Source organism: Microcaecilia unicolor, chromosome 3, assembly GCF_901765095.1.
Source record: "Microcaecilia unicolor chromosome 3, aMicUni1.1, whole genome shotgun sequence".
Taxonomy (NCBI): Eukaryota; Metazoa; Chordata; class Amphibia; order Gymnophiona; family Siphonopidae; genus Microcaecilia; species Microcaecilia unicolor.
This window is the reverse complement of record NC_044033.1, coordinates 76,664,909-76,692,322: the sequence shown is the minus strand read 5'-3', so window position 1 is coordinate 76,692,322 and position 27,414 is coordinate 76,664,909. Positions and strand designations below refer to the sequence as shown.

The following is a 27,414-nucleotide window of genomic DNA, read 5'->3' as shown; positions in this document are numbered from 1 at the left end:
TCACTCTAAAATATCCACTCAGCTTTTCAAATTTTCAAATAATAAATGTTTCTAAAGGATTTTTCAAGATTTTTTTAAAATATTGCTTTGATGTCTTGAATTTTCACATAAAGCTAGAACAAATCACAGGGATCATGCAGTTACAATTTTTGACAGCCAGCTAGATTCTCCTGAAGAAGCCAGGAGGTGAAATGGATCCACGTACGCTGCCCAAGTACAATTTCTTGGTATACACATCCAGTGGAGTAACTGCTCATATTCAATATTTTGTCAGAATTTCATATGATTATATTTTCACATTTTGGGAGCATGCAATTAAAATTGACTTGAACTGAATTGAGTATAAGGTTTACACAAGTTTTGGAAGTTTTTTAGACCAATGATTATACTGTGAACTGTGGTGCGGGAACTTTTATCCCTGGATATGGGGTGCATTTAACTTCATTTGAACAGTGAGCCACAGTCTGCTGAGGTCTTTTTCCTCCTTTGCTCCTATCAGCTTCATGTGAAACATTCAAGACGTCAAAGCAATATTTTAAAAAAAAGTTGAAAAAATCCTTAAAACAAATTTCTTTTTGAAAAATTGAAAAGCTGAGTGGATATTTTAGAGTGAGGGCATGCCACTTTGTTTTTGTTTTTCACAGTTTGGGGAAAATTTGACATTGCTGACAATTCTGGTCTGCTCTCCTGGAACACCAGAGATGTGAGAAACCTTTTCCGGAAATCTGTGTCAGAATTCCATTGCTCGTGATGTAGCCTTTTCCTCATCAAGTGATCCCCAGGTTCTTTAACATGGGTTACACAGTGATTGGGATGGCCTGTTAATCTGCAGAAAAACAATAAATCAGGCTGTTCTTTTGAAATATCATCCAAGAAATTGGTAAAGTTCTCCCATATGAGTGTGTGCATTCTTCAGGAAAACGATTTGCTGGTCACAAATATATTTCTATTTACCGTGTTGGCTATTAAGCTGTTTCATTTGTATTGTGCCAACATTGTATCATATTTCTATTTACAGTTCCACTGTGTACATGACTGACATTGTACCTTATCATGGCTATTACTATAATTTGCCTATTTCTAAGTTTCCCTCATTGCTCCACTCAGGGCCATCCCATGAGCTGTGCAGGTGAGGCAGCCGCACAGGGAGCCTGAAGCACAAACACTGCTCCCCGTCCACCGTCTCTGCTGTAGTGGCCACAATTATAGTGGGCGGGGGGGGGGGGGTATGTTACACAGGGCACAATTCCGGCTTGGGACACTCCCGGCTCTCCTTGTGCATTATGCACACAGTCATTTTACCATAGCTACATTATTACTATAACATAACTTGCTTCTGTCAAGCTATTGTACACCACCTTGGGAGAATCTCTTCATAAAGGTGGTTAATAAGTCTTAAATTTTGCCTTTTACAGAAACAGAAATATGTACGATTAATTTGCTTTCATCTCTAGAAGGATACCCCAATCATCATTGAGCACCTTCACCAAAAGGGCATTTTCCATGTGGATCACACATGAAATATACATTCTGTATGTTCCTATTTTATGGTGTTATTTACATGCTTGGATAGATTATACAATCATATTAACCTAACCACTTTTCTGATATATGCAAATCAAGATGCCACAGGGGATCCATATAGTCTCACATTTTATTTACTATCTACCTCAACCTCTGGCTGAGATGCTTCAGTCAATGGATACAAAATTCTATTATCTATGCTGATGATGTACAACTACTCATACCCATTGAACCAGATCTACCCACAGCTTTGAGTAAACTGACTGCCTGGCTACCTGCAACTCAGAAATGGGCAAAAAAAATAAAAAAATAAAAAAAACTCTGCGTGAACCCAAGCAAAACAAATTATTTGAGTACCAAACACAAATGGACAAATACCTGACTTTAAAATACCTTTTGGGAAGTATGAACTCCCCCTAAACTCACAGGTCAGGAATCTTGGTATACTGCTAGACTCATCGCTCACTTTGATCCTGAAAATTCAAGCAACCTTTAAAAATTCTCTCTCTCCATGTATTGAAAAGACAAGTCTGACCATAGTGGTCCATGCCATGACTGGGCTACTGTAATGCCCACTGTAATGTACACTGGTCAAACCCAAAAGAGTTTGCACCAGCTCTAATTCAGAATGTCTTTATCATGTCTCCTTTAACTACCGCTCCACCAAGCTAAAGAGGCACAGCCTGTTTAGACTCTGCAGAGGGGAGCTGTCCCATCCCCTTATTTTTCAACCCTTCTTTTTACCTGCTACATATTTTGGAGATAAGGTGGTCAGATGTAAACACAGCACTCAAGGTGGGGTCACATCACGAAGCAAAAGGCACTAAACAAACAATCTCCATTTTATTCTCCAACCCTTTCCAAATACCTAACATTCTACTTAATTGTTTGTTTGTTTTTTTCTGACTACTTTACCACACAGAGTTGAGATTTTGACATCGACTACAATGACTCCAAGATTAGTTTCCTGGGTGATGACTCCTAATATGGAGCCCAGCATCATATATATACTTATAAACTAGGATTATATTTCACTAAATGCATGATTTTACACTTGTCCATATTACATTTCATCTACTATATACGGCTCCAGCCACCTATTCTCACCAAGTCCTCATGCAACTCCTCACAATGTGCTTGTGATGTAACAGCTTTGAATACCTGTAAATTTAAATCAGGTCACTCATTATTCCATTTTCTGGATCATTTATAAAATCTGTAAAAATGCACTAGCCCCAGCATAGACCTCTGGGGTATTCTATCATTGAAGTTAGCTAACTCTTCAATCCTCAAGTACCATAGCTATCAGGGGCAGGGTGAAATTTTTGCAGGCAGCAGTAAGTGCCCCCAAAACACCCCAGTAACGACCACCTCACACTCTTCTCACCCCCACCTCCCACAGTCCAGCATCTTTCACTCCCCCCCCCCCCAACACCTCAATCTACTATCTGTCACTCCCCCCCCCCCCCATGGTCTGGCATGACTCACCCACCACCACCTCCAAACTTTCTTTTTCGCAGCTCACAGCAAAAGCACTGAAAACAGCACGTCTCCAACCAGCTGGATCATGGCCTTCCTCTCTGCCACCTGCTACCTCACCAGAAACAGGAAGTTGTGTCAATGAGGCAGGAGGTGGCAGAGGGGAAGGCCATGAGTTGGCCGGCCAAAAGAATGCTGTTTTTCAGCACATTTGCTGTTGGATGCAAAAAGCAAATTTAGAGGGCTGGGGGGGGGGGGGGTGGTTGCTGAACCACAGGTGGAGTGGAGCAAGAGCTGCCAGACTGTGGAGGGGAGAGTGAGGTGGGCTACTCCTGGGGTGTTTTAAAGCACTTGTTGCCATCTCCAAAAATTTGCAGCCCAACTTTTGGCTATCTCATCCTGGGCAGATTTTCACCTGTTAGCTATATGTTTTCACATAAAGGTCACAGGAGCTCAGTGTAGAAGAGAGAAGAGCGAAGTTGCAACTTTACTGTCAACAGCAACCAGATGGCACAAGTTAGCGCATTTACTCCCTTGAAAAAGCTTTGGGCGAAAAGGGACCCCCATTGGGAGTCAAAAGATAAGTGTGTATTCTTATCTACATGAAAACTGAATTAGTAAAATTATATACTGAAGATTGATGTTTTCACCATATGGTTTTTGAATTTAGTGAAAACTTAACAATACTCCTGGTACTTGCCGTTATATTATTTAAACATACAATATCAACTTAGGGCAAGCTGATCTCTCTAATATACTGATAACTACTACTACTACTATTTAGCATTTCTATAGCGCTACAAGGCGTGCGCAGCGCTGCACAAACATAGAAGAAAGACAGTCCCTGCTCAAAGAGCTTACAATCTAATAGACAAAAAATAAATAAAGTAAGCAAATCAAATCAATTAATGTGAACGGGAAGGAAGAGAGGAGGGTAGGTGGAGGCGAGTGGTTACGAGTCAAAAGCAATGTTAAAGAGGTGGGCTTTCAGTCTAGATTTAAAGGTGGCCAAGGATGGGGCAAGACGTAGGGGCTCAGGAAGTTTATTCCAGGCGTAGGGTGCAGCGAGACAGAAGGCGCGAAGTCTGGAGTTGGCAGTAGTGGAGAAGGGAACAGATAAGAAGGATTTATCCATGGAGCGGAGTGCACGGGAAGGGGTGTAGGGAAGGACGAGTGTGGAGAGATACTGGGGAGCAACAGAGTGAGTACATTTATAGGTTAGTAGAAGAAGTTTGAACAGGATGCGAAAACGGATAGGGAGCCAGTGAAGGGTCTTGAGGAGAGGGGTAGTATGAGTAAAGCGACCCTGGCGGAAGATGAGACGGGCAGCAGAGTTTTGAACCGACTGGAGAGGGGAGAGGTGACTAAGTGGGAGGCCAGCAAGAAGCAGATTGCAGTAGTCTAAACGAGAGGTGACAAGGGTGTGGATGAGGGTTTTGGTAGAGTGCTCGGAAAGAAAGGGGCGGATTTTACGGATGTTGTAAAGAAAGAAACGACAGGTCTTGGCAATCTGCTGGATATGAGCAGAGAAGGAGAGAGAAGAGTCAAAGATGACCCCAAGGTTTCGAGCTGAGGAGACAGGGAGAATGAGAGAGCCATCAACAGAAATAGAAAACGGGGGAGCAGGGAGGTGGGTTTGGGGGGGAAAATGAGAAGCTCGGTTTTGGTCATATTTAATTTCAGGTGGCGTTGAGACATCCAGACAGCAATGTCAGACAAGCACGCTGAAACTTTGGTTTGGATGCAAGGTGAGATATCAGGGGTAGAAAGGTAGATTTGGGAGTCATCAGCATAGAGATGGTAGGAAAAGCCATGGGATGAGATTAATGAACCAAGGGAAGAAGTGTAGATAGAAAAGAGGAGGGGACCAAGAACAGAACCTTGAGGTACACCGACAGCAACTGTGGAATAACAGAGGAAAAGACTTCAGAAACTCGGTAACAGCTGACGGCACTTTAACAGAACAGCTGACCGCTCTGCTCCGCGTGGCTAAATTTAAGCTCACGCTGGCAAGAATCCTCATTAGTCTGAAAAACCTCTATAACACTGACGAAATTGCTTATTCTATCATATATATGCTGTGCAACAAAAAGTACTCTAAAAGTACTTAGCTGTGGTCTGTGCTGGAACAGTAGAGAATGTCCGCGCCCAACAGCGAGCTCTTGTTTCGCTCAATGCTTCACAAGGAGCCGGACTTTGCGTCTCTTCACAGCACTTTCCAAAGCCACTACCCACAAATATACAACACTACCATAGCTCTTAGGGGTGAAGGGGGCACCTACATGTGGGTACAGTGGGTTTTGGAGACCTCCCATTTACCAGCACAAGTGTTACAGGTAGGGGGGAGATGGGCCTGGGTCCACCTGGCTGACGTGCACTGCGGTACCCACTAAAAGTGCTCCAAGGACCTGCATACACGCAGGCCTCTAGGACTTGTTGCTGCTATATAACATTGGCACACCAGTTGACATCTGAAGACTAATCTCTCCGAAAATGTCCTTTATTGGAATAAGCACGCTTACTCACAGTTAACTGCAGATCAGAGGTTGTGCCCCACTGACAACGAGTCTCGCTGGTACTGAGATTAGCAGTAGGTCAGAGCTGGCAGAATGGTGTACAATGCCCTCTTTCAGCCACATTCAAGGTAAGAACTAAGTTCTGTAACGTGGCTAACATGTCAAAGGGATCTAAAACTGGCTTACAAAAATGGCCACTACCTCATAGACTACCGGAAACAAAACATGGCACACTCTGACCCAGTAAGCAGGGGAGAAAAGCACCATGGGAGTAGAGCCTACCAACTACCAACATCATGAGCATTTGCCACAAGCTACTGGAATCACGGAGCCCAATACCCTACACCCACCACAATGCATTGCTGATGTGACTCTGCAGTGCGCATAACAGAAAAGGTGTCACACTCACCCGAAAGTCACATCAGAACCAGGGAAAGGCTGTCAGAGGATAGAACACATTCTGCTGTCATGGAGGTGGGTACAGCATTTGAGGCTGGCATACAGGCTGGAAAAAAAAGTTTTTAAAGTGGTTCTGTTTTGGTAGGAGGGGGTTAGTGACCACTGGGGGAGTCCGGGGAGGTCATCCCCGATTCCCTCCAGTGGTCATCTGGTCAGTTGGGGCACTTTTTTGGGACTTGTTCGTGAAAAAAAAGGGTCCACAGAAAGTGACCCAAAATCGCAGTAAAAACGCCGTTTTTTTTTTTTTTTTCGATTATCAGCTAAAGACGCCCATCTCTCCTCGGCCGATAATCACGCCCCAGTTCCGCCTTCACCACGCCTCCGACATGCCCCCGTCAACTTTACCTGTTTCCGGGACGGATTGCAGTTGGAAACGCCCAAATCGGCTTTCGATTATACCGATTTGGGCGCCCACAGGAGAAAGACGCCCATCTCCCGATTTGGGTCGCAATATAGGCGTTTTTCTCTTTCGATTATAAGCAGGACTGTGAATTTAGTGAAAAGCAAGATTGCAAACATGATATACCTAAATTTGAAAATTATACTATGGAGGTTTTTGGCCAGTGATGATGATTTTTTTCTGTTGAATATAAGGTTTTCAATGAGTAATCATAGTGTATCACAGGCTTTTTGAGGTATTTTCCTCCATAAATTATAAGTTTTGGTGCCTTCACCACTAGGTGTTATGACCTACAGTATTTGATAATAATAGTTTACATAAAAGGTATACATACGATTGTACAATTATGCTTATAATCACTCGTCTTTGGATATTCTGATTTTATCAATCTTTTGTTATACTTTGCTGCAAAATTTAATAAAAGGGAAAGGTGAGTAGTGGAGTGCCTCAAGGATCGGTGCTGGGGCCGATTCTGATCAATATATTTGTGAGTGCCAAAAGGTTAGAAGGTAAAGTTTGCCTTTTTGCGGATGATACCAAGATATGTAACAAACTGGACACCCCGAAGGGAGTGGAAAACATGAAAAAGGATCTGCAGAAGAATGGTCTGTTTGGCAATTAAAATTCAATACAAAGAAGTCCAAAGTAATGCACTTGGGGAGTAGAAATCCATGGGAAACATGTGTTAGGTGGTGAGAGAGTCTGATATGCACAGACAGGGAGAGGGATCTTGGGGTAATAGTATCTGAGGATCTGAAGGCAACGAAAAAGTGTGACAAGGCGGTGGTCGTAGCTAGAAGGATGCTAGGCTATATAGAGAGAGGTGTAACCAGCAGAAGAAAGGAGGTGTTGATGCGACTGTAGAAGTCATTGGTGAGGCCCCACCTGGAGTATTGTGTTCAGTTTTGGAGGCCGTATCTTGCTAAGGATGTAAAAAGACTTGAAGCGGTACAAAGAAAAGCTATAAAAAATGGTATGGGGATTTGTGTTACAAGACGTACAAGGAGAGACTTACTGACCTGAATGTGTATACCCTGGAGGAAAAGACAAACAGGGGTAATATGATACAGACATTCAAATATTTGAAAGGTATTAATCCACAAACAAACCTTTTCTGGAGACAGGAAGGCGGTAGAACTAGAGGACATAAATTGAGGTTGAAGGGGGGCAGACTCAGGAAAAACGTCAGGAAGTATTTTTTCACGGAGAGAGTGCTGGTTACTTGGCATGCTCTCCTACGGGAGGTAGTGGAGATGAAAAAGGTAACGAAATTAAAAAATGCATGGGATAAACACAAAGGAATCCTGTTCAGAAGGAATGGATTCACAGAAGCTTAGCAGAGATTGGGTGGCAACACCAGTAATTAGGAAGCAAAGCTAGAACTGAGCAGTCTTCTACAGTCTGTGCCCTGAAAATGGCAAGGACAAATCAAGGTCAGGTATACATATAAAAGTAGCTCACAGTAAGAAGGTATAAAATTTACAAAAATAAGAGAATGAAAACATATTAAACGATATGTTGGTAGCCATGGACAATGAAATGAAAATGTGTACTCCAAAATTAGATAGGAATGTTCTCCACATTAAATGACGACGTCTTTGTCAAGTGCAGGACCATTCATTCAAACATATACTTATATATTTATCTATTTTATAGATACAAGTTTTATCATACCTAATGGTGAAAGATACAAGAAACAAAATATCTGAAGCTGAAAGGTAACAATGCATTTACTCATCTCCCTCTTTAAACTAGCCCTAATCAATAGGAGCACACGCATCTTTTTCAGGTTCTAAAAATAGGTCACCTTTTGAGGTCACCACTCTGGTTATCATGCATGTTTATTATGGGACTTATATTTATCCATACTTTTACACCAATTTTTATTCATTGTTCATGGTTACTTATGCAATATGGAGTGGAGGAGTGGCCTAGTGGTTAGAGCACCGGTCTTGCAATCCAGAGGTGGCCGGTTCAAATCCCACTGCTGCTCCTTGTGATCTTGGGCAAGGCACTTAACCCTCCATTGCCTCAGGTAGAAATCTGAATGTAACTCACCTTGAGCTACTAATGAAAAAGGTGTGAGCAAAATCTAAATAAATATAAAGTTAAGAGCTTCCTTGTAATGCTACTTATCTCTCTATATAAAACGCACCTCCAACGTTCTAATGAAGCCTCACTTACCCAACGTTCTAAAAGTGAGGCGGCTGAGATCGCTTTTCCTACATGACTGTATGCCCCGCCCAAGCGTCAAACGTGATGACGTCAAGGGCGGAGCACTGCCACTGAACGAATGGCGTCGCCAAGCTGTTGCTAGGCGACGAAAAGAATGAGGCGAGATCGCTGGAGACGAAAAGAATGAGGGGAGATCGCCAAACCGTTGCCACCCGACGAAATGCATTGCAAAACGAAACAATCAAAAACAATTGCACCGCAATAAGGGAGGAGAAACAACAGCACAACAACCGATCAGATTCTGTGCGGCAGGGAGACAAGGAGCATCACTGATGCCCGTGCTCCTGCTCCAGGAGAATGAAGAAAAGAAAACAACACCCAGCACTGCTAACACTTGGCTTCCTTCCCTGCAACAGAGTATCCGGTGCCAGTCCAAGTCTGGTTACCCCCCCCCCCCCAACCTCAACCAAATCCAGTGCCCGATCTCTTCTTACAAAGAGAAAACCACAATTAGCGTCCTCTCCCCGGCACCGGCAGCACCAGGTACACAGCAGGACACTCACCTGCTCGTACACAGCTCCGTCCGACCACTTCCATAGGCTCAACAATACAAACCCCGCCCCGTGCTACTCCCACCTCCTCTCTGCCACGCCCACCGCGCCACACGATTGGCTCACTCCGGCTCCTTAGTGCAAGTCTCCCCTTACACCCGCCTCCGCAACACCCTTCTCCCAATAGTGCGAGTGGGCAGGGCTTACTCCACAGCTGAAACCACAGAGAGAAGGAAGGGAAGGAGGGCACACACACACACAAACAAATACGCTTCCTCTTGCTTATGAGCTGATGCACTACATTTTGATTTTTTTGTTCCTAAAAGGAGGCAATGGTGCTCATTTTCAACGCAAATAGACTTACCACATTGGTTAATTTGAAAATAAGCCTCAGTGTGTATGAAGACACATTGAAATGCATAAAACACCAAAATTTCAGGAATGTATATGTTTTTTTCCATACATTCAACTATATTGCAGCTGCACTCACTGCAAGATGGATCTTTTTTTTTTTCCACATAAACTTTCATAAGCAGAAGAATAGGGTACATCACCAGGGCGATGTCCTCATCATCTTTTCCTCCCACACAGCCTCAGCCAACAAGGAACCTAAGGGAAGCAGAATCAGAGGCTGGAGTGTTTGATACCCCTCTTTTGAAAACTGCCTATGACACCATGGAACGTACATGAGCCATCTATTTTTATTCAATACTTCAGATCCTTACATGCTAGACCTTACAAAATCTCCAACTTAGGAACAACATGTCATCACTTGAGGAGATGGAGCCTTACAGAGCGCACTAATGCTTCAAGGCTTCACTTTCTCACACACACACACTCACTCTCGGTCTATCACATACACTCTCTCTCACACACACACACTCACACATACATATACTCTGTCCCTCAAACACTCTCTCTCTGACACAAACACACACACTGTCTGTCTCTCTCTCTCATTCTCTCTCTCTCACACACACTCCATCTCTCACACGCACTTTCACTCTCACACACACACACACACTCTCTCTTTCTCTCACACATACACACTCCGAGGAAAACCTTTCTAGCGCCCGTTTCATTTGTGTCAGAAACGGGCCTTTTTTTACTAGTTATTTAATATTTATTGCTAATTGTCGGTTTTATGATTCCTTCTGATTACCTATTTTAATTAACCATAATTATTACTGTGCCATCATTTAATGTGGAGAACATTCCTAATTGGTTACGTTATAAACCAATATGGTGGCATAATGTTCTTTACTGTGTTATTAGCAATTTTGGAGTACACATTTTTATTTCATTGTCCATGGCTACCAACATATCATCGTTTAATATGTTTTAATATGTTTTCATTCTCTTATGTATGTAAATTTTATACCTTCTTACTGTCTTTTTATTTTGTTTCCATATGATGTTTTTAAATGTTGTTTTTCTCAAAATGTAGACTCCTGATGCAGGCTTGTAGGCCGAAACACAGCTGGAGAGTTGCTGCACATGGGTGGATGGAGGGGAGGGCAGGGGGGAGAGGAGGGTTGCTGGACATGGATGGAGGACAGGGAAGGGGGAGAGAAGAAATACTGGACATGGATGGAGGGGAGGGAAGCGTGAGGAAGGAGATGAGATGAGAGAAAAGGCAGAGAGGAGAAAAACTGCACATGGATGGAGAAAATAGGCAGAAGCTGGATCCACTGGACAGTCAAGTCTGCGGAGGACCCAGCTTTTACTTACGGGTGTAGGACAAGAAATGAAGAAGAAAGGCGGAAAGTAAAGAAATAAATGGAAAGGAAGCCCTGGAAACGGAGTTAAGAGGACAGATAGCAGCAGAATCGGATACTGGGCCAGCATGATCAGAAAAACAAAGTCACCAAAGGTAGAAAAAAAATCATTTTATTTTCATTATAGTGTTTGGAATATGTCCACTTTGAGAATCAGGTGCTCAACATTAAAAAGTTTATATTTATTTATTTATGGCATTTTATCCCACATTAAACATGAATTAGATTGGAAACTGGGATCATTTAATTTTTTTTTCATGGAGTAATGCATTGCCCCCCTCCCAGGCTCTCTCCCTGGCTATAGCCAGCTCTGCAATTTTGGGGGGGGGACACAGAGGTGGACGAGGGGTGCAGAGGTGGACCGGAGAGACAGCATGTTGTTAAACATTTACCAGCACACCACTGGCTGAAGGTTTGCCTAGAACACTAATAGCCTTGCACCAATCTGTGAAGCACAACTTCGGTACTGCTCATTCATCAGCAGATGCAGCTTCTACCATCAGCTCTCATCAAGGAAAGAAACTTTGACAGTCATCGGAACTATACATTTATTGCACTATGTTAAAATGTTGTTTTAAAAAAAGGGACGTTAAAGACATCGACAAGTTTTTCAAATAAAAGAAATAGTAGCGCCGTTACATTGGAAGTAGTGGTCAAGCAGGCAGGGCAGAAAATAGACAGCAATCAAGCCCCCACTTTGCCAAAATTGTGTAACCATAGCCATGGAATCTATTGTTTGCCACAAAGTCATAGTAGCCAGATCCCAACATCCTTCCAAATGCCGTCCATCACCAATGATGTACCACACTCTCCCTCCATTGCAGCACCCACTCCCTTCCTTCTCAGGCTCCTCCCCCTGCACCTAGTCTTCTCTCTCTTCCAGTATCCCAACTTTCACCTTTGCTGCTACTTCCTTCTTTTGACCAGGGCAATCACTAGACAAAACAGCAATCCAGTCATGGATTACTTTTGCTGTCCCTGTCCCCTCTTACCTTAAGTGCTCAAAGATTGGTTCTAAAGGGTGTGGTGACACCTCCTCTGACATGGCACCTAGGGTGGTCACATTTCTGCTCAACACCAATACAATCACATGATCCTTTCTTACATGATTCTATTTCAAAACTTAAAGCCATGACTTCAAATCAGAGTTATCAGCAGTGGTAGAAGATCACACAACTACAGTGGAGGGAAAAGCAGCAATAGAAGAAAGAGAGACTGAACCCAAGAGAGAAAGCAAGCGACTCAGTGAGAGGAAAAAACAGGTTTGGTTTGGGAGGTAGCATGAGACTAGTAAGGGAACAGGTTAAGAATGAACATAATCAAAAACAGAAATGAGATTTTAAAAAGTTAAATGGGGAAAGAAAATTGTGATAATTCAAGAAGCAGCAGCAGCAGCCACTACCATTATTGACGCTTTCTGGCCTGAGAGAGCTATGTTAGTGTTCCATAGCCTACTCCCAGTACCAGAACCTGAGAGAACCCAATCCAAAGCCCACTTGAACTCCACCTATCCACATGACAAGTAGCACCAACCTCCATTACATGACCTGCAAGGGCTCCAAGACCTGGTTGCTGATGTTCTAAGTTTGCTAAAATATTAAACAGTTAAATAGCAAAGCTCAAGACTAACAGCTAGCATTACTAACATGCTGTGTTAGTATATGTTATACGCCATGAACACACATTAGTAACTAGGCCTCACTGCATAAAACGGGCCCTGCAGTACTGCACTTTAATAAATCTAGCTGTAAAACAGTAAGATTATACTTAAGGTGAACCATTTAATAATTTATATTCCTGGGGGAACTATTCTAATTTAAAAAATAAAAAGTGAACAGAGTTTCAACAACAAGCCTGTACAAACAATATATACCAATTTAGGCAAATATGCTACAGAATGTCCTCACTCTATGCAGTCTCTACCCTTGAACTGCAGCTGGAAACCAGGGGCCTTTCTGAAGGCAATTAAGGAGATGTATTTGATCAGTCTTTTTCCTTCTATCTGCTAGAAGCTTAAAAAAAAAAAAAAAAAAGAGAGACATTTGGTAAGAAAAAGCTACTTCAAAAAAAGCAAGACAATTTCTGCAAATTTCGAAAAATAGAGAGAAGCCTAAATATTATAGAATTTGAGAATGTGATTTTGTAGCCTAGTGGTTAGTGCAGTGGACTTTGATCCTGGGGAGCTGAGTTCAATTCCCACTGCAGCTCTTTGTGACTCTGGGCAAGTCACTTAACCCTCCATTGCCCCTGGTACAAAATAAGTATCTGAATTTATGTAAACCGCTTTGAATGTAGTTGCAAAAACCTCAGAAAGACAGTATATCAAGTCCCATTTCCCTTGCTGACTGGCAGCTGAAGTTATTATGGTAACTCAATATCCATCATCATTATACAAAACAACAAATTATTAAGCATATTTAGAACATGTTAACATTTGATGTCTTCATTAAGCAATGAATATATCAAGACTAACATACAGTTCCAACAGTATTTCATGATAAGCTCTATACATGTATTCTATCAAATATTGAGAGGGTCTTACCTGTATATCCTGTACTCCATCCCCAGGATGCCACCATAGCTAAAAGCCATTTAAACATTATTCCTTCAATATGCCAGAACAATTTACTGTCCACCATTCTAACAGGCTGCAAGACGATTAAATACAACACATAGGATGGAATGGCAACCAGATTACTGATGCACATGAAGAAAAATCGTAGGACCATTTTCAGTACTAAAAAGCCCCTCTTCCGGGCACTTTCTAGAGTGAAAGCCATTTTTTTCGCACAGATGTCTGTGGGCACTTTCTGTTGTAGAAAAAGAAACAAGACAGGTTCATTTATGAGATGACAGTTTAGCACTTATTTGATTTCTAGTCTGCATTTCCTGGTCAAAGTCCAGGGTAGATAATTGTAATCAATAATTGCCATGTAATAAATTATATTATTACAACAAAATAGAAGTCATTTCATTATAAGGCATACATATCATTCAGCAGTGCCCATGGTAATGCTGAATGATTTCAGACATTCTATTCTGACTTAAAAACAATTCCTTAAATCTCATCACCCAGTTGTTACATCATCATTCAGGGACAAGCTAACCCAAGTCTGAACAAACTTTTATCAAATCTAGGAGCCAGCAGCCAAGACCTCCCTTGTTTCTCCTTCCCCACCCCTCCAACACTGTCCACAGTGAATTTTTTTGTTTGGTGAGCAGAGGGGTGGGAATCCCCTCCCAGATCAACAGTAGCTCTTTTAGAAACTGATTTACTAAAGCTCTTTGCCCACAGACACAGAATAGGGAAACTTTAGTAAATCAGTCCCTTAAGGTGTCTCTGCAAATCACTGGCAGAAGCCAGTAGTCTCACATCTCAAAACAAGCTGTCATCTGTGTGAAAGCACCTACTTGAGCTATAGCTAAATAAATAAGTATTCCTACATGAGCATGCAATTCTGGAATATACTACCACGCAACTTGAAAACGATCCACGAACTAACCAACTTCCGCAAACTATTGAAGACCCATCTCTTCGACAAAATTTATTGCAAGGATTAAAACACATGAAGTCCACACTCACTGTTTTCAGAAATACACCAATACATTCTCTTCTGAATTCTCATCCCCCATAATTTTATCACATTTATACCGTTACTCACAGAAAATGTTATACCAAATGTTCTTTTGCTAATGTTCTATTACCCTATCAGTTTCCCGCTGTCTCTTTCCACTGTTCTTTTCCTCGGTCCTATTCCCTTAATGATACTTTGACTTTGTCTCCGTATAACTTCTCATAATGTAATCCATAACTGAGTTGTAACAAATCGTATTTCCATCATTTACAATGTATTGTAAGCCACACTGAGCCCGCAAATAGGTGGGAAAATGTGGGATACAAATGCAACAAAATAAATAAATAAATATCAATCAAGACATATTAGGAGACATTCTAAACAATATTTCCTACTCCCTCCTCCCCATACTACCGAATGCACCTGCCTTGAAACAATGTATTGTCGATATTATACTAGGAAAGAAAACTGGTTTCTTCACAAGCTATATAACTTTCATTGGACTAACCCGATTTGTGTACAGATAATTATGTATTGGGCACATCTAGGAACTCAAATGATCTCACTAGCTCATATGTAGCAAACATAAGAATTATACAGATAATCCAAAGAAGTATTATATCAGCCAAAAAGTGTTCTGAACGGCCAAGACAAACTTTTTTTCTTCCTGGTATAATATACTATACAACCTTTTGTGGTATGAAAGTTTGTAACCAATACAAGGGATATACACTCAAGATCAGACACATTCTAGTGGGTTCTATAATGTCCATTCAAATTTAAAAAATCTTTATTTGGATTTAGCTCTTACTTCACTAGTAGCTCAAGGTGCATTACATTCAGCTATAGTAATCATTTCTCTGTCCTCAGAAGACTTAAAAGTTAATGTATTAAAACTGAACAAGCATTCACCTTGACAGATCCAAACTAGGTGGATTTCTCCCCCCCCCCCCCACAAAAAAAAAAATCAATACAAAAAGCAGTCAGCTTTAGCCAGTAAATCAGAACCAGAGGGGGGGGGGGGGGGGAGAAGAGACTATCAGGAATGGACTCAAACTATTACATTTTTTTCTTTCAATGTCAGGTCAGGGTCAACCTAGACAGTCAGTGACCTAAGCAGGAGTACTTTTTGAGATGGCTGGGGGAGGGGACTTGAACATGCCCTGCTTACACTACCTAAGCTCTAAATTTAACAGGAACAGTACAAGAATAAATTAACAGTGCAGAGGCTCATCCGATTCCAGACGTGGCCACGTCAGATCTGTCCAGGTCGGGACATTCCTAATTAGTGCTCTGCCTGAGCAATCAACAACAGTGCTGGTCTTTGCAGCCAGTCACTCCAGCAGATGCCCAATGCCCTGTTCTGTTATCATGGAAACACAGGATCAAGTGGTACCCGGTCCTTCTGCCAAGCTAACAGTTAGAAGGAAAAAAAAAACCCAGTCCTCAAGGCACTGGATCATGCACTGCCCATCCCGAACACTACAACTATTATATGATCAAGGCCCCATCCAGCCCTTTACCCTGCCAGACCCAACCCTCCAGCTCATCCTGAAAGAGTTCCAGAGATACCAAGTCACACGCATTAGGCGTGTGACACACACATTTGGCTTCTCTCACACACTCGCACCCTTCTCTTCACAAACCACCCAAGACCCAGCAGCCAGGATCCCCCCCTTTCCCTCCCCCGCGGTGTGGCATCTCTCCCTCCTCTCCCCGATCCAACACGTCTCCCCCCCCCGTCCACAGTCCAGCATCTCTCCCTCCGCTCCCCTATCCCGCCCGCGGTCCAGCAGCTCTCCCTGGTTCTCAAGCTCATCCACCCTAGGGCTGTACCTTCAAACTTGTCTTTAAGATCGCTGGCGGCAGCAGCACTAATTCATACGAGCTGCCTACGACCGGCCCCGGCGCTTTCCTCCTCCCGCGCCCCGCCCCCTCTGCCGCATCTTCTTTCCTTCTGCCTTGCCCCGCCCCTTCTGACACGCTTCCTGTTTCCGGCGGGAAGGGGACGCGACCCAGGGGGAAGAAGTTGCAGTAGAGAGAGGAGGAGGTGGGATGTCTGGGCCGGCCGGGTCCTTTGTAGGTAGTTTGTATGAAGGTAGGACGACGTGGGGGTGGGTTGGGTGTGAGAGATAAAAGGAAATGCTAGACTAATTGTGGGGGGATTGAGAGGGAATTATGATAGCAGAGCGGGGGAGGGGGGGAAAGGTGAGGGTTAGTTGTTGAGTGTCTGGTTTGCGTTTCACCGCGCTTGGACGGGCTGCTTTCGAACTCGTTGAAGTCGCCGTGTTATTGTTGCCCCGGAGTGAAGGAGAGAGGGCTTCCGTCCAGAACCGCAGTTTGCGCTAGGCCTTGCGGGTGTCCGTTTGAGGTACGGCGAGCATGCGAAGCGTCTCGTAAATTTCTTGCGATTGTACTCAAGTTGACGCGCACGTGAATGGACTTGCACGTGTATTGTATGTTGCTTCGCTTACTTACTTTGAATCTGTAAATGCAAGACTTTTCTATGATCTGTAGCTTTTTGTTGCTTTATTATTTTTTTTATTGTTGCGGATTTGAAAAATAGTTTCTCTTTTAACCACTTTGAATGTGATTTCATAAACCACTTGAGGCATATTTTCAAAGCACTTAGCCTTCCAAGTTTCTATGGAACTTTGGAAGGCTAAGTGCTTTGAAAATATGCCTCTTTGTGTGTGAGGCATGTTCTCCAAGGGAAACAGGCTTTTATAAAATTGCGTGTGTAAGCATATGAAACAGCAATGCATACTTTTCTTTTTAGAGGTTTGCCTGTAGGTGTTCCTGAGATTTACATTTGGGTGGAGCTGTTGTATACCTGTGTATTTTATTTTGCATAATAATAGGTATGTTTCCGGCGTAAAGTATATGCACGTGTTTTTTTTAATCGGGTGTAGTTTTCTGTGAGATTGTTTGTGTGCTGTTGGGGATTGTTGTCATAGCCTGTTGTAAAAAAGCAAGTTAAACACACAACTTCTGTTTATAAAATAAATTTTTGTTTTACTAACATTCTGTTCTAAAATTGTTTCCAAACACAAAGTGGATTTTTGTTTCTACAAGAAACATGTAAGTAAATATTATAAAAATTGATGGCTCCACTGATGGGTGCACATATAGGTCACAGAAAACCTACAGCATCCATATGGAAAAGTCATTAGCCTAATGTTTTTACACCAAGGGGTCTGTTTACTAAAGGGCATCAAGGCCCAGCTGCACTAAACTTTAACGACCCTTTAACGAAGAATTTTCAAACTGTGGCATGCATTAAATTCCATTTTCCGACGACGGTAGCAGAGAACAAAAATGGAATGCAGATGAGCAAATTGTGTAGAAACCCTATTAAAACGAGATTCATCAAAGTTTTCCGACTACCCTAACGCTGGAAAAGTGCCGGAAAGCTAACGACAGGTCTGTACGACTAAAAACTTGAATGTAAAAAAAAAAGCGAGGGGGCGAAAACGCGCATCAGGGGTGTCTTTTATTGACGCCCGAGGTCGCTGCTGCTGCTCCCTGCTCCCCCTGCATCAATATAAAAGTGAAAAAAAAGGTTTAGGAGGGGGCAAAGGTGCTCATCAGGAGCGTCCTTAATGTACGGTCTTGCCCCCCGCCCGCCCGCCCGTGGTCGCCGCTGCTCCCCGCTTCCTCCCCCAGCATTAAATTAAAAAACAAAACAAAAATCAAAGCTTTAGGATCCCCGGCCCCCCTCCCTTCCTGTCTCTCAACTCTTTCTCCACACAGCCCCGCCTCCCACCATCCTCCGCCCCTGTGTCCCCCCCCCCCCCCCCGAGGTCGTCGCCACCGATCCCCCCTACACCGGGCCCGTGCAGCGCCTCTCACCTCTGTATGAAGGCGCTGCACGGGCAAGAAGACCATCAGATCGCTGCAGTCTTCAGGACGTCTCTCTCCTTCGTCTTCCCTGACCTGGGCCCGCCCCGTCTGACGTAAGAAACCTACGTCAGACGGTGGGGGCGGGGCACGGGGGAGAAAGAGTTGAGAGACAGGAAGGGAGGGGGGCCGGGGCTCCTAAAGCTTTGATTTTTGTTTTTTAATTTAATGCTTGGGGGCAGCAGCGAACACGGGTGGGGGGGGCAAGGCCTTACATATAGGACGTTCATGACGAGCGCCTTTGCCCCCTCCTGATCCACATGTTTGGGTTTTGGGGTTTTTTTTGTTTTGTTTTTTTGACGTTTGTGGTATGCACAGAGCAGCCAGCATAAGGGTTGGCTGCTCTGCGCATGCTTTAGGGGCCGATTACTGACAAGGATTCCACCAGTTTGATGCATTGTACTTTCAAATACCGCACCGAACATGTGCGACTTGTTTTTTTTAAATTCGTTAAGGACTTTTACGTTTTTGATTTTTTAATGTTTGGTTGATGCATCTGGGCCCAAGTCCTTAACACGTTACTGTGTGCTAACAGGCTACTACAGAACAAAGGACCCTGTTTACTAAGCTGTGTTGTAGGCTTGCTAGCATTTTAGTGCACACTAAAAATTAGCATGTGCTAATGCTGGAGACACCCATAGGGTTATTATATGTGTGTCTAGCGTCACATATGCTAAAAATGCTAACATGCCTTAGTAAAGAGGTCCTAAAGCGTTTTGTGGTAATTTGTGAGGACTGCTAGCAAGAGAAGCAGCACTGGGGGTGGCTTTTTTTTTTTTTGGCCTTTTTTTCACTTTCCTCTAGGAATATGTGGACTATAAGTCAGGCTCCCATTGGTGGACAGAAGCCCTCGCTCTTGATTTTGCTGACCAGCTACAGGTAGCTAAACTGGCACCCTCTCCCCCTTTATCATTCCCTCCTGATATCAGTGGAGGGGGAAATGGCTGCAGTTGTGGTGGGGTTGTCACCTGGTGAAGGTCCTAGGTGCTCTTGTTTTGCTTTTCTATTTTATTTTTTGATGGTCACTTCCTACTTGGTGTATGGGTTCTTTCCTGAACTTGGGGGGGGGGGGGGGGGGGGAACTAGTTTGCCAGATACAAATCAGTTCAACTGGGCAGAAGCCAGTAGAGGTGTTTTTGTAGCCATGACCGAGTCACATTGTTGTTGGTGTTCCCAAGGTGTGTGTGGGGGGGTATCGATTCCAAAATGACAACAGTGAGTCTTCAGGGTTTGCCACCAGTGGAAGTGCCAGAATAAGCAATGCCATTTCCTTTCATTAAGGCTGCTCCTCCTCAGGAAATCCCCTTTCATACACCTGCTGTTACATTCTGATAACTGGTTAATGTAAACCAGAGGGCCCCAGGGCTGAAACTTGCAGGTGGGTAATAAAATTGAAGGCCCACTGTTGGAGCTGAGAATACCTACTGTTAAATTCCCTCATCAGGTTTTTATTTGAGTTAATGTTTTGCTTTTTGTGAAGACTGTGAAGGAGGATCAGAACTAAATACACACATGAAACATAAAGACCATAAGTCCCAGTTCTTTCTCGCTCTCCCTCTCCCCTGATGCACCATAGTTGATAACTGATTTTGGCTTCACTTCTCACCTAAAGGTTCTCAGTGGTTATCCCAGGCTTTTGTAAGCTATTATAATTTTATTTTCTGGCACTTTTAACCTGGGCAACTGTGCCATGCATCCACCACCTTTTCTGTGAAAACATTTTTTCCAGTGTTACCCTAGAGTCTATCCTTTTTAGAGCCTCCTATTTCTTCAAGGAGGCATGGTTTTTGTGTTTTATTCATACCTTGAGGAATTTGAATGTCTCTATCATTTCCTTTCTCTTGTCTAAGATTATACCTAACTAATTTCATAGAGTTATTGCTGTAGACCCTGAAGTGTACGTTAGGGCTACCATCTTTTAGCTCATGTCTTTTCCATGATAGCTGTACATCCATGTATAGTAGCTATTTCCCATTCTCAGAGGTTGTACCTGAGTCATCTGAAAATGAAGAGAGTTGTCCAGTGTCAGAGCGTCAGTGGGAGCAGAGGAATTTGATCCGTGTCTTGAAGCAGAGGTGCCAACGTTTAAAAATGATTGGGGGTACCAAACACAATACAAATTGACCCAGGGATGAAGTGTGCAGGTAGGTGATGAAATTGAAGGCCCACTTCAGTGGACACTGTGAAAGAGCTTGTTTAGTTTTGGGAGTGCCCAGAGCTCGCTGGTTCCTCTACTCATGCTGTAAGTTGTATAAAATGTTTATGGTATTAAACATATGATCAAGCACCAGCACTTGGCTTTTGGCATTCTTTTTATGCTGTATCCTGCAGTTTTATCAGCACTTGAGTTGGTCCTGGAAGTCCCAGTTTTAGAGTAATCAGTTTTGCTTCCTCACCATATATTTTAGAGCATGACACCCAAGCAGGAGTGCAACAGTTTTTGCAGAGGAAGCAATGAAAACTGCTTTTGACCCCAGTATGCCCTGTATCTGTGCATCTTTCCATGACTTCTGCTGCTCTTAGTTTTGCTAAAAAAAAAAATGAGAAAGACTTGAAGGGCCAACCTGTCAAAATTGTGCACAGGCTTGCAAGAATAAACATGTTTGAAACCACTGTGGGCCTGTATATGTGTCCTCATGGAAAGTTACTACAAGAGATAGTAAGTCTCAAAGGAGCGCAATATGCACTGCCCTTTTTGTCGTGTGGTATAACGTCCACAGAAAACAGGTGTTAGTCTTAGGCCTGCTGAACTTCAAACTGGGAAGTTACAAAAGAGGAATAAGTGTGATCTTTGCATGTACAGTACAGTCCTTATTTAACATTTCACAAAGTTATAAATTCAGTCTGATTCGAGTAGCTCTAATAAATTTAAAATGCATTTCTTTTACAGTCCAAAGGCTGAGCTGTTCATTGAGAAACATTAATATCCAAAATATGAGAAAAATCTATTCCTACAAATAACACTCATATCACCAAAATTATTTGTTGATACTAATATTACAAATAATACATTAAGGTAGAAAGGCATTATACCTATTGTAATGAAAAGTTTATAGTTCATATAAAATGTATACCTCTACGGTAAATTCCTTTAACTGTTGCATCCGAATCGTTCCATTGGTCACCACCTTTTTGAATCCAGCATGTCTCTGTCTAAACTTCTATGTCTCTACTGATAATGTTTTTTTCTTCAAAGACTTTAGTAATTGGTTTTCTAGTTTTCATAACTTTTTTTTTTTAATTTTTATCATGACTTTTTCTTGTTTTATTTGCCAGTTTGGGATTCTCTGGCTAGAAGGCTGTTACTGAAATATACTGACATTAGCAGCACTTGTTTTCTCTAATCACAGCCTTTTCTAAAGCAGGGTACTGGGTCCTTCTCAGACATAATACTGTGCCATGTTGTTGCATTTGCAGAGATTCTTAGCAAAGAATATGTTGCTGTGCCTTAACACTGGAGCTACAAGAACAGCTATTGCTATCTTGATTCATGTTTGGTCCACGCTATACTGTACACATTTTTCTTAACTTGCTGAATCAGTGCATGGACCATTCTCCCCTGGATTCTATATATGGCACACCTTTAATTGTGCGTGCTGCCAATTTACATGTGCTACCCAATTAGTTAACAAGCCTATTAGTGTTGATAATTGGCCAATAACGACCAACTATCAACACTAAATGGCAATAATTGGAATTTACATGCAAGTTGTTCAGGCACATGCTAAAAAGAGGTGTGTGTGAATTCCAGTGTGCATAGCCAAAAAGGGGGTGCAGCAATGGGAGGAGTGTGGGGTGTATTGGGGCCATCAATCAAATCTACACACGTGGTTATAGAATTCTGAGGAATGCGCCTAGCTTTAGCCACAGGCATTTACATCACTGGTGTAAATGGCTGCACCTAAATCTAGACGTGTCCGCCAAGTCTATGTGCTGTTCTGTAAACCGTGACTGAATGTAACACGGCTTATAGTGGTTAGAGCACCAGTCTTGACATCCAGGGGTGCCCACTTCAAATTCCACTGCAGCTCCTTGTGATCTTGGGCAAGTCACTTAACCCTCTATTGCCTCAGGTACAAACTTAGATTGTGAGCCCTCCAGGGACATGGAAATGCCCAGTGTACCTGAATGTTGAGCTACTACTGAAAAAGGTGTGAGCCAAGATCCAAATAAATGAAATATAATTGTTCAGCGCTGTGTGCGTCTGGTAGCGCTATATAAATGCTAAAAGTAGTTCCTGTATGAACTTTATTTTCCTTACAATGGGCTAGTCCTGACACAGAGGCAATGTCATCATCAAAGTCTATAAATGAAAATGAACTGAAAGGAAAAGATCAATGTTGAAGATTAATGTAGTAGAAGGAGGAGAGAGAAAAATGACAAATGAACATGAAACCCTTGCAAGAGAGTTAAGAAAAGACAGAGAAAAGTAGAAACCAGAGACTTAGACCATAAAATGATAATTTAGAAGCACTGGGCATGCAGTAGTGCTAGCTGGACTTGGACCTCCTAGGAAGGGAAAAGAGGACCAGAGGAGATGTGGTGGAAGGGGGGGGGGGGCACAAATGTTAACATTGGCCCTCAAGGCAAACAAAAAAAGCAAACACTGGGCCTTCAGGATTGAGAAAAATATAGTCCTTTAATATCACAAATACCCGACACGGGCCGTGTTTCGGCGTACAACCGCCTGCATCAGGGGTCAATAAACTCCTATCAGTCAACTTGCAAACTGTGGCGCAAGAGGTAAGTGAAACAATCGGGGTAAAACTCCGGTAAGTGAGCGCAGTGGTTGGGTTGGTGGTGCAGGTGGTTCCACCTTAAATAATACAACATGTAGCTGGAAATTTCAAAATGTATGATGCTCCGTTTGCCATGACCCTCCAGTGCAGTCCCAAAACGTCTTTCTGGTGTTCGAGTCAAAATAAGACAAGAAAAATACAATTAATTTTCCCTCTCCCCTCCCCCCTGTGCCTAATTATCTGTTTTTAAAGAAGTGTGTTCTGGGAGAGAGAGTGTGGGGTGCTCATAATTGCTGTATCAAAATCATGATGATGGATGTTCAATGAGTCTGAAAGTTAATGGAGGTGGAGTAGGGCTGTAGGTACACCTAGAGTGCCTCATAATTTTGCACCAGCCCTGACTGTAGATGCCACCGTGTTTACAAGGCAAAAATATCACCGTAATGAATGGTTGCTCTCTCTAGATAATAATTATCTGAGAGCTGCATCTCAGTAAACATGGATCTGATGAAGAATGTGCAATGCTGCTACTCTGGAGTATAAAATTAATAAAGGAGGAGGAATGTCTGTCTTTGTAGTGAAAAAGTGCACACTCACCTGTGTAATAGTCTCTGCTAATCTTTCAGTAACACAGATGCATAAGATTATGAAGATAATCAGGTTTTCCGATAAAGTTTAGTGTTTTTCCACAGTATACTTTTACAATGTAAAAATGATTGTATTGTAGAATTCTTATAAAACAAAAAGATTGTCAATGTGGTTGACTGAGGATAATAACAAACAGCTCCTTGATTAATGCAGGAAACAGTGAGGCTTTCATTGAAAATGTCTAGGTGAGAGAACTATTTATGTTCCAGGCAGAAGGTTGTCATCATTTTGTCAGGGTTCCATTATTCTTTGTCAATTGATTTGAAAATAGAAAAAAAATGAATAGACAGATTGGATTGGTGCCAGTTACAGGCCCATTAATGAATCGCTACTTACTTTGGGAAGTTCCATGCTTTAAACAGCTTGGTACAACACTACTTGCCAAGTCTTCCTTCTGAAAAGTTAAGCTCATCCTCCCTTTCTGGTTCAAGCTCCTCTAACCAAACTGCTGCTCTGTTCAGTCAGACCTGCCTCCTTTTACATTTCTCCTGTAAGATGTAATTGGGGAAGTGACATGGGAGGGGTGGAGCCAGGAGCATGGTCCAGGAAGTATAAAAGCCTGGGATACAGCTAGGTTAAGGAGGTCCCCGAGGGAAGTATCGATCCCTGACTGAATTTGCCTCCACATGTGAACTGCAACTGTTACACTCAAGGAGGTCAAGTTCAGTTGGGAAGCTTGCAGTTTGGATTTTGACTCAATTAACTGCTAGAGATTGCAATGATAACTCGGGGTCGCCAGGCCAGAGACAAAGTGTACTGCTGTGCTGAGAGACAGTAATGTACACTGTGACCCTGCAGGAGCAGGCCACAGGAGAACCATGTTACCTCTAAGCAACATTTTTGGGTGTATTTTTCTCTCCTCCACCTGTGAATGGAACAGGATCCCTACCCCAATACTTACAATAAATAGTATTTCCATCTACCTGCACCCTTTGTGTGGCTTCAGTTTGTACTGGCTCCAGGTCTGCTCTCACTCACATTATCGTATACTTTTTCTTAACAAGGATTTATCATTAACCTATAGATGCATTGTAATAACTAAGACTGGGCAGAATGCTGCAGGACTAATGGATTATTTTGAGGCTGTGATATCATTTTTATGTTTTGCTTTCATACTACCTTCTTCAGAACAAGTTCACTCCAAAGTGGTTTACATCAAGCAATAAATACAATAAGAACACCATAAAAATATCCATGTGTCAATAAAATGCAGTGCTTAATGGTACAGCCTTAAAACTGAGTTGATCTTCTATTGGTCAACCTCAAAATTACCCATAAATATTATAAATGAGCTTTCAAGAACCTTAAACATCTCTTTTTCAGATTTAAAGAGGACCTCTGTGGTCTCAAAAGTTTTTATCCTCATCAGATTGATAGTTTTTATGTTGGTGGTGTAAAAGGTAAGTCAGAAAAGAACCTGGAACCATTTACAGCAGTGGTGCTCAAGTTTGTCCTAGGCTCCTCTTGTCCATCAGGTTTTTGGGATAGCCCTACTGAATATGCATGAGCTATATTTGAATACATTGGAGACAGTAATTGGCATATCATGCATATTCACTCATGATCTCTTGGCAATCTGGCCCTCAGGTTCCTCCAGTCAGTCAGTTTGAGCATCACTGATTTTTGTAACAGATGTCAGCGAGGGAGTAATGTGATTCACCTGTGAGCACTTCATATCATGCATGCATGGAACAAGTGCAAGCCCATAGCATAAATCTCAATAAGACCACTGCATCCTTCTCTTAAAGTAGCCAGTCCTGCAATTAGTGGCGCTGAGGGTGACCCCCCCAAAGCTGGGCACACAAAACATTGATGTCTATGATTAAACTCTTATAGTGATTAAAAACACAATCATTAAAATACTTAAGCAGAAAGTACTAGATCTGTTGATGTCATGACATACTGTTGCAAAAAAACTGCACAAAAATTACAGAGAAGCTTCAGCAAACAAAGAGGTCTTTAAAAAATTGCGTAACCTGCAAAGATTCTGCATATAAATGCAATTGCCCCTTCAAAGAGTTCCATAATGAAACCCCTACTACAGGAAAGGCTGCAAGCTTAGTGTCATATCTAACATGAGCAACTAAATCAAGAGAGATGCATCGCTGTTTCTGATCTTAAGCTCCTACTAGGATGATGCACATGAAAACAGTCTTTTAAATACTGGAGCAGACAAGCAGGGCTGCCAATAGACAAAGCTTGGCTTGGGACAAACAATCTTCAGGCCACTAGTCCCTCTGCCGGCTATAGGTCCTTTTTCCTGCAGTGTCCCGCCTCCTATGAAGTAACTTCCAGTTTCCACATATGCTGGACGCAGCAGGAAGAAGGACCTGTGGCCGGCATAGCAGTCTCTTGATCGTCAGAACCATGCTCTACTTGGAGGCCAGGTCCAGAGAATCTTGCCCCCCATGCCCCACCTCTCGGTGGCCATGCAGACAAGTATATTGCCTGATGGATAAAACATAGGACCTTAAACTGAACCCAAAACTGAATGAGCAACAAATGTAGTTTCAAGATTAGGGTGATATGAGTAACTCTAGACACCAACAGTAAGATGTACAGTCTGGAAAGTTTCAAAGTGGCTCACAGTTCTGGTGTCATTTGGTCTCCTTCACTGTATGCTGTCACTCTGGCTTTTCTGTATCTCTCCTCTTTTTGCACCCTCCTCTGTCTCTCTGCTTCCCCCATCTTCAATCAGAACCTTCCTACTGCTCCTTTAAATCTGCCTTGAAGACTCACCTTTTTGCCCTTACCTATGCTGCTCCTCATTAAGTCTCTGTTTCTTTCTTTTCCTGTAATATCATGTTGTTAACTGCTGTAATGCCTCTGTAGCATGTTATATTGTTGTAAACCGCTCTAAAGCCATGTCTAGGCATTTGGCAGTATAGCAAACCTCATAAAATTAAATAAATAATCTTTCAGATGCTTCAGTCCTCATTCCTCCTCAATCTCTCAGTGATAATGTAAGACCTTGTCCATGTCTCCTGCTCCTTCACACTCCTATCTGTATAGTTACTCCACCCACTGGCAAGACCCTGTTCGATAATGGAACTTGTTTCTCCTCTCAGTCCACAAAATTCCCAATCTTTCTGGATTCAGATAAGCAGGATACACCCAGGACTTTGGTCCTACCTCTTCTCACACCAGGTCATCATGTGGACTCTTACTCACTCCTTGGCTCTTCTCCATGTTTTAGGATATGGAACTCCTGAACAATTCCACTCTTCTTTGGGATCTTCCATTATGATCTCCTTCTTCTGCTCTAAGTACACAAGGGTCAATTCTGTATATCTATTTATTACACTTGTATCCCACATTTTCCTACCTATTTGCAGGCTCAATGTGGCTTACAGAGACCTGTTATAGCATATCTATACCAGGTTAAAGAAAACAATTAGTATTACATAGAGGTAAAGGAATAGAAGGAGGTTTGGACAAGTCTTTATTGAAAGATACATTCTGTGCCATTTTGGTTAGGTGTTGTGTTGTAGTTAGTTAAGGGTTCTTGTGGTAGGCTTTGCTAAAGAGGTTTGTGTTCAGGGATTTGCGGAAATCGGTCAAAATGGTGTGTTATTCTATAACGGCATCTGGGCGCCCAGCTAGTGTAGAATAGAGTGTAAGTCGGCATTAATGTGCTGACATATAGGCATGAGCTCTTACACTTAGTGGA

General features: G+C 42.5%; 1 protein-coding gene across 2 annotated transcripts in view; it reads right to left on the bottom strand.

Moving 5' to 3' along the window:
* The window catches only part of LPGAT1 (lysophosphatidylglycerol acyltransferase 1), a 210,943-nt gene extending 194,576 nt beyond the window's left edge, over nucleotides 1-16,367 (bottom strand). For both annotated transcript variants that reach the window (XM_030196071.1, XM_030196072.1), the window contains exons 1-2: nucleotides 16,294-16,367; nucleotides 13,425-13,692 (exon numbers count right to left, since the gene is read on the bottom strand). In XM_030196071.1, coding sequence (XP_030051931.1) covers nucleotides 13,425-13,662 — 238 coding nt within the window. In that variant the 5' untranslated portion in view covers nucleotides 13,663-13,692; nucleotides 16,294-16,367. The remainder of the gene's footprint in view (nucleotides 1-13,424; nucleotides 13,693-16,293) is intronic.
* Between the last annotated feature and the right edge of the window lie 11,047 nt (nucleotides 16,368-27,414).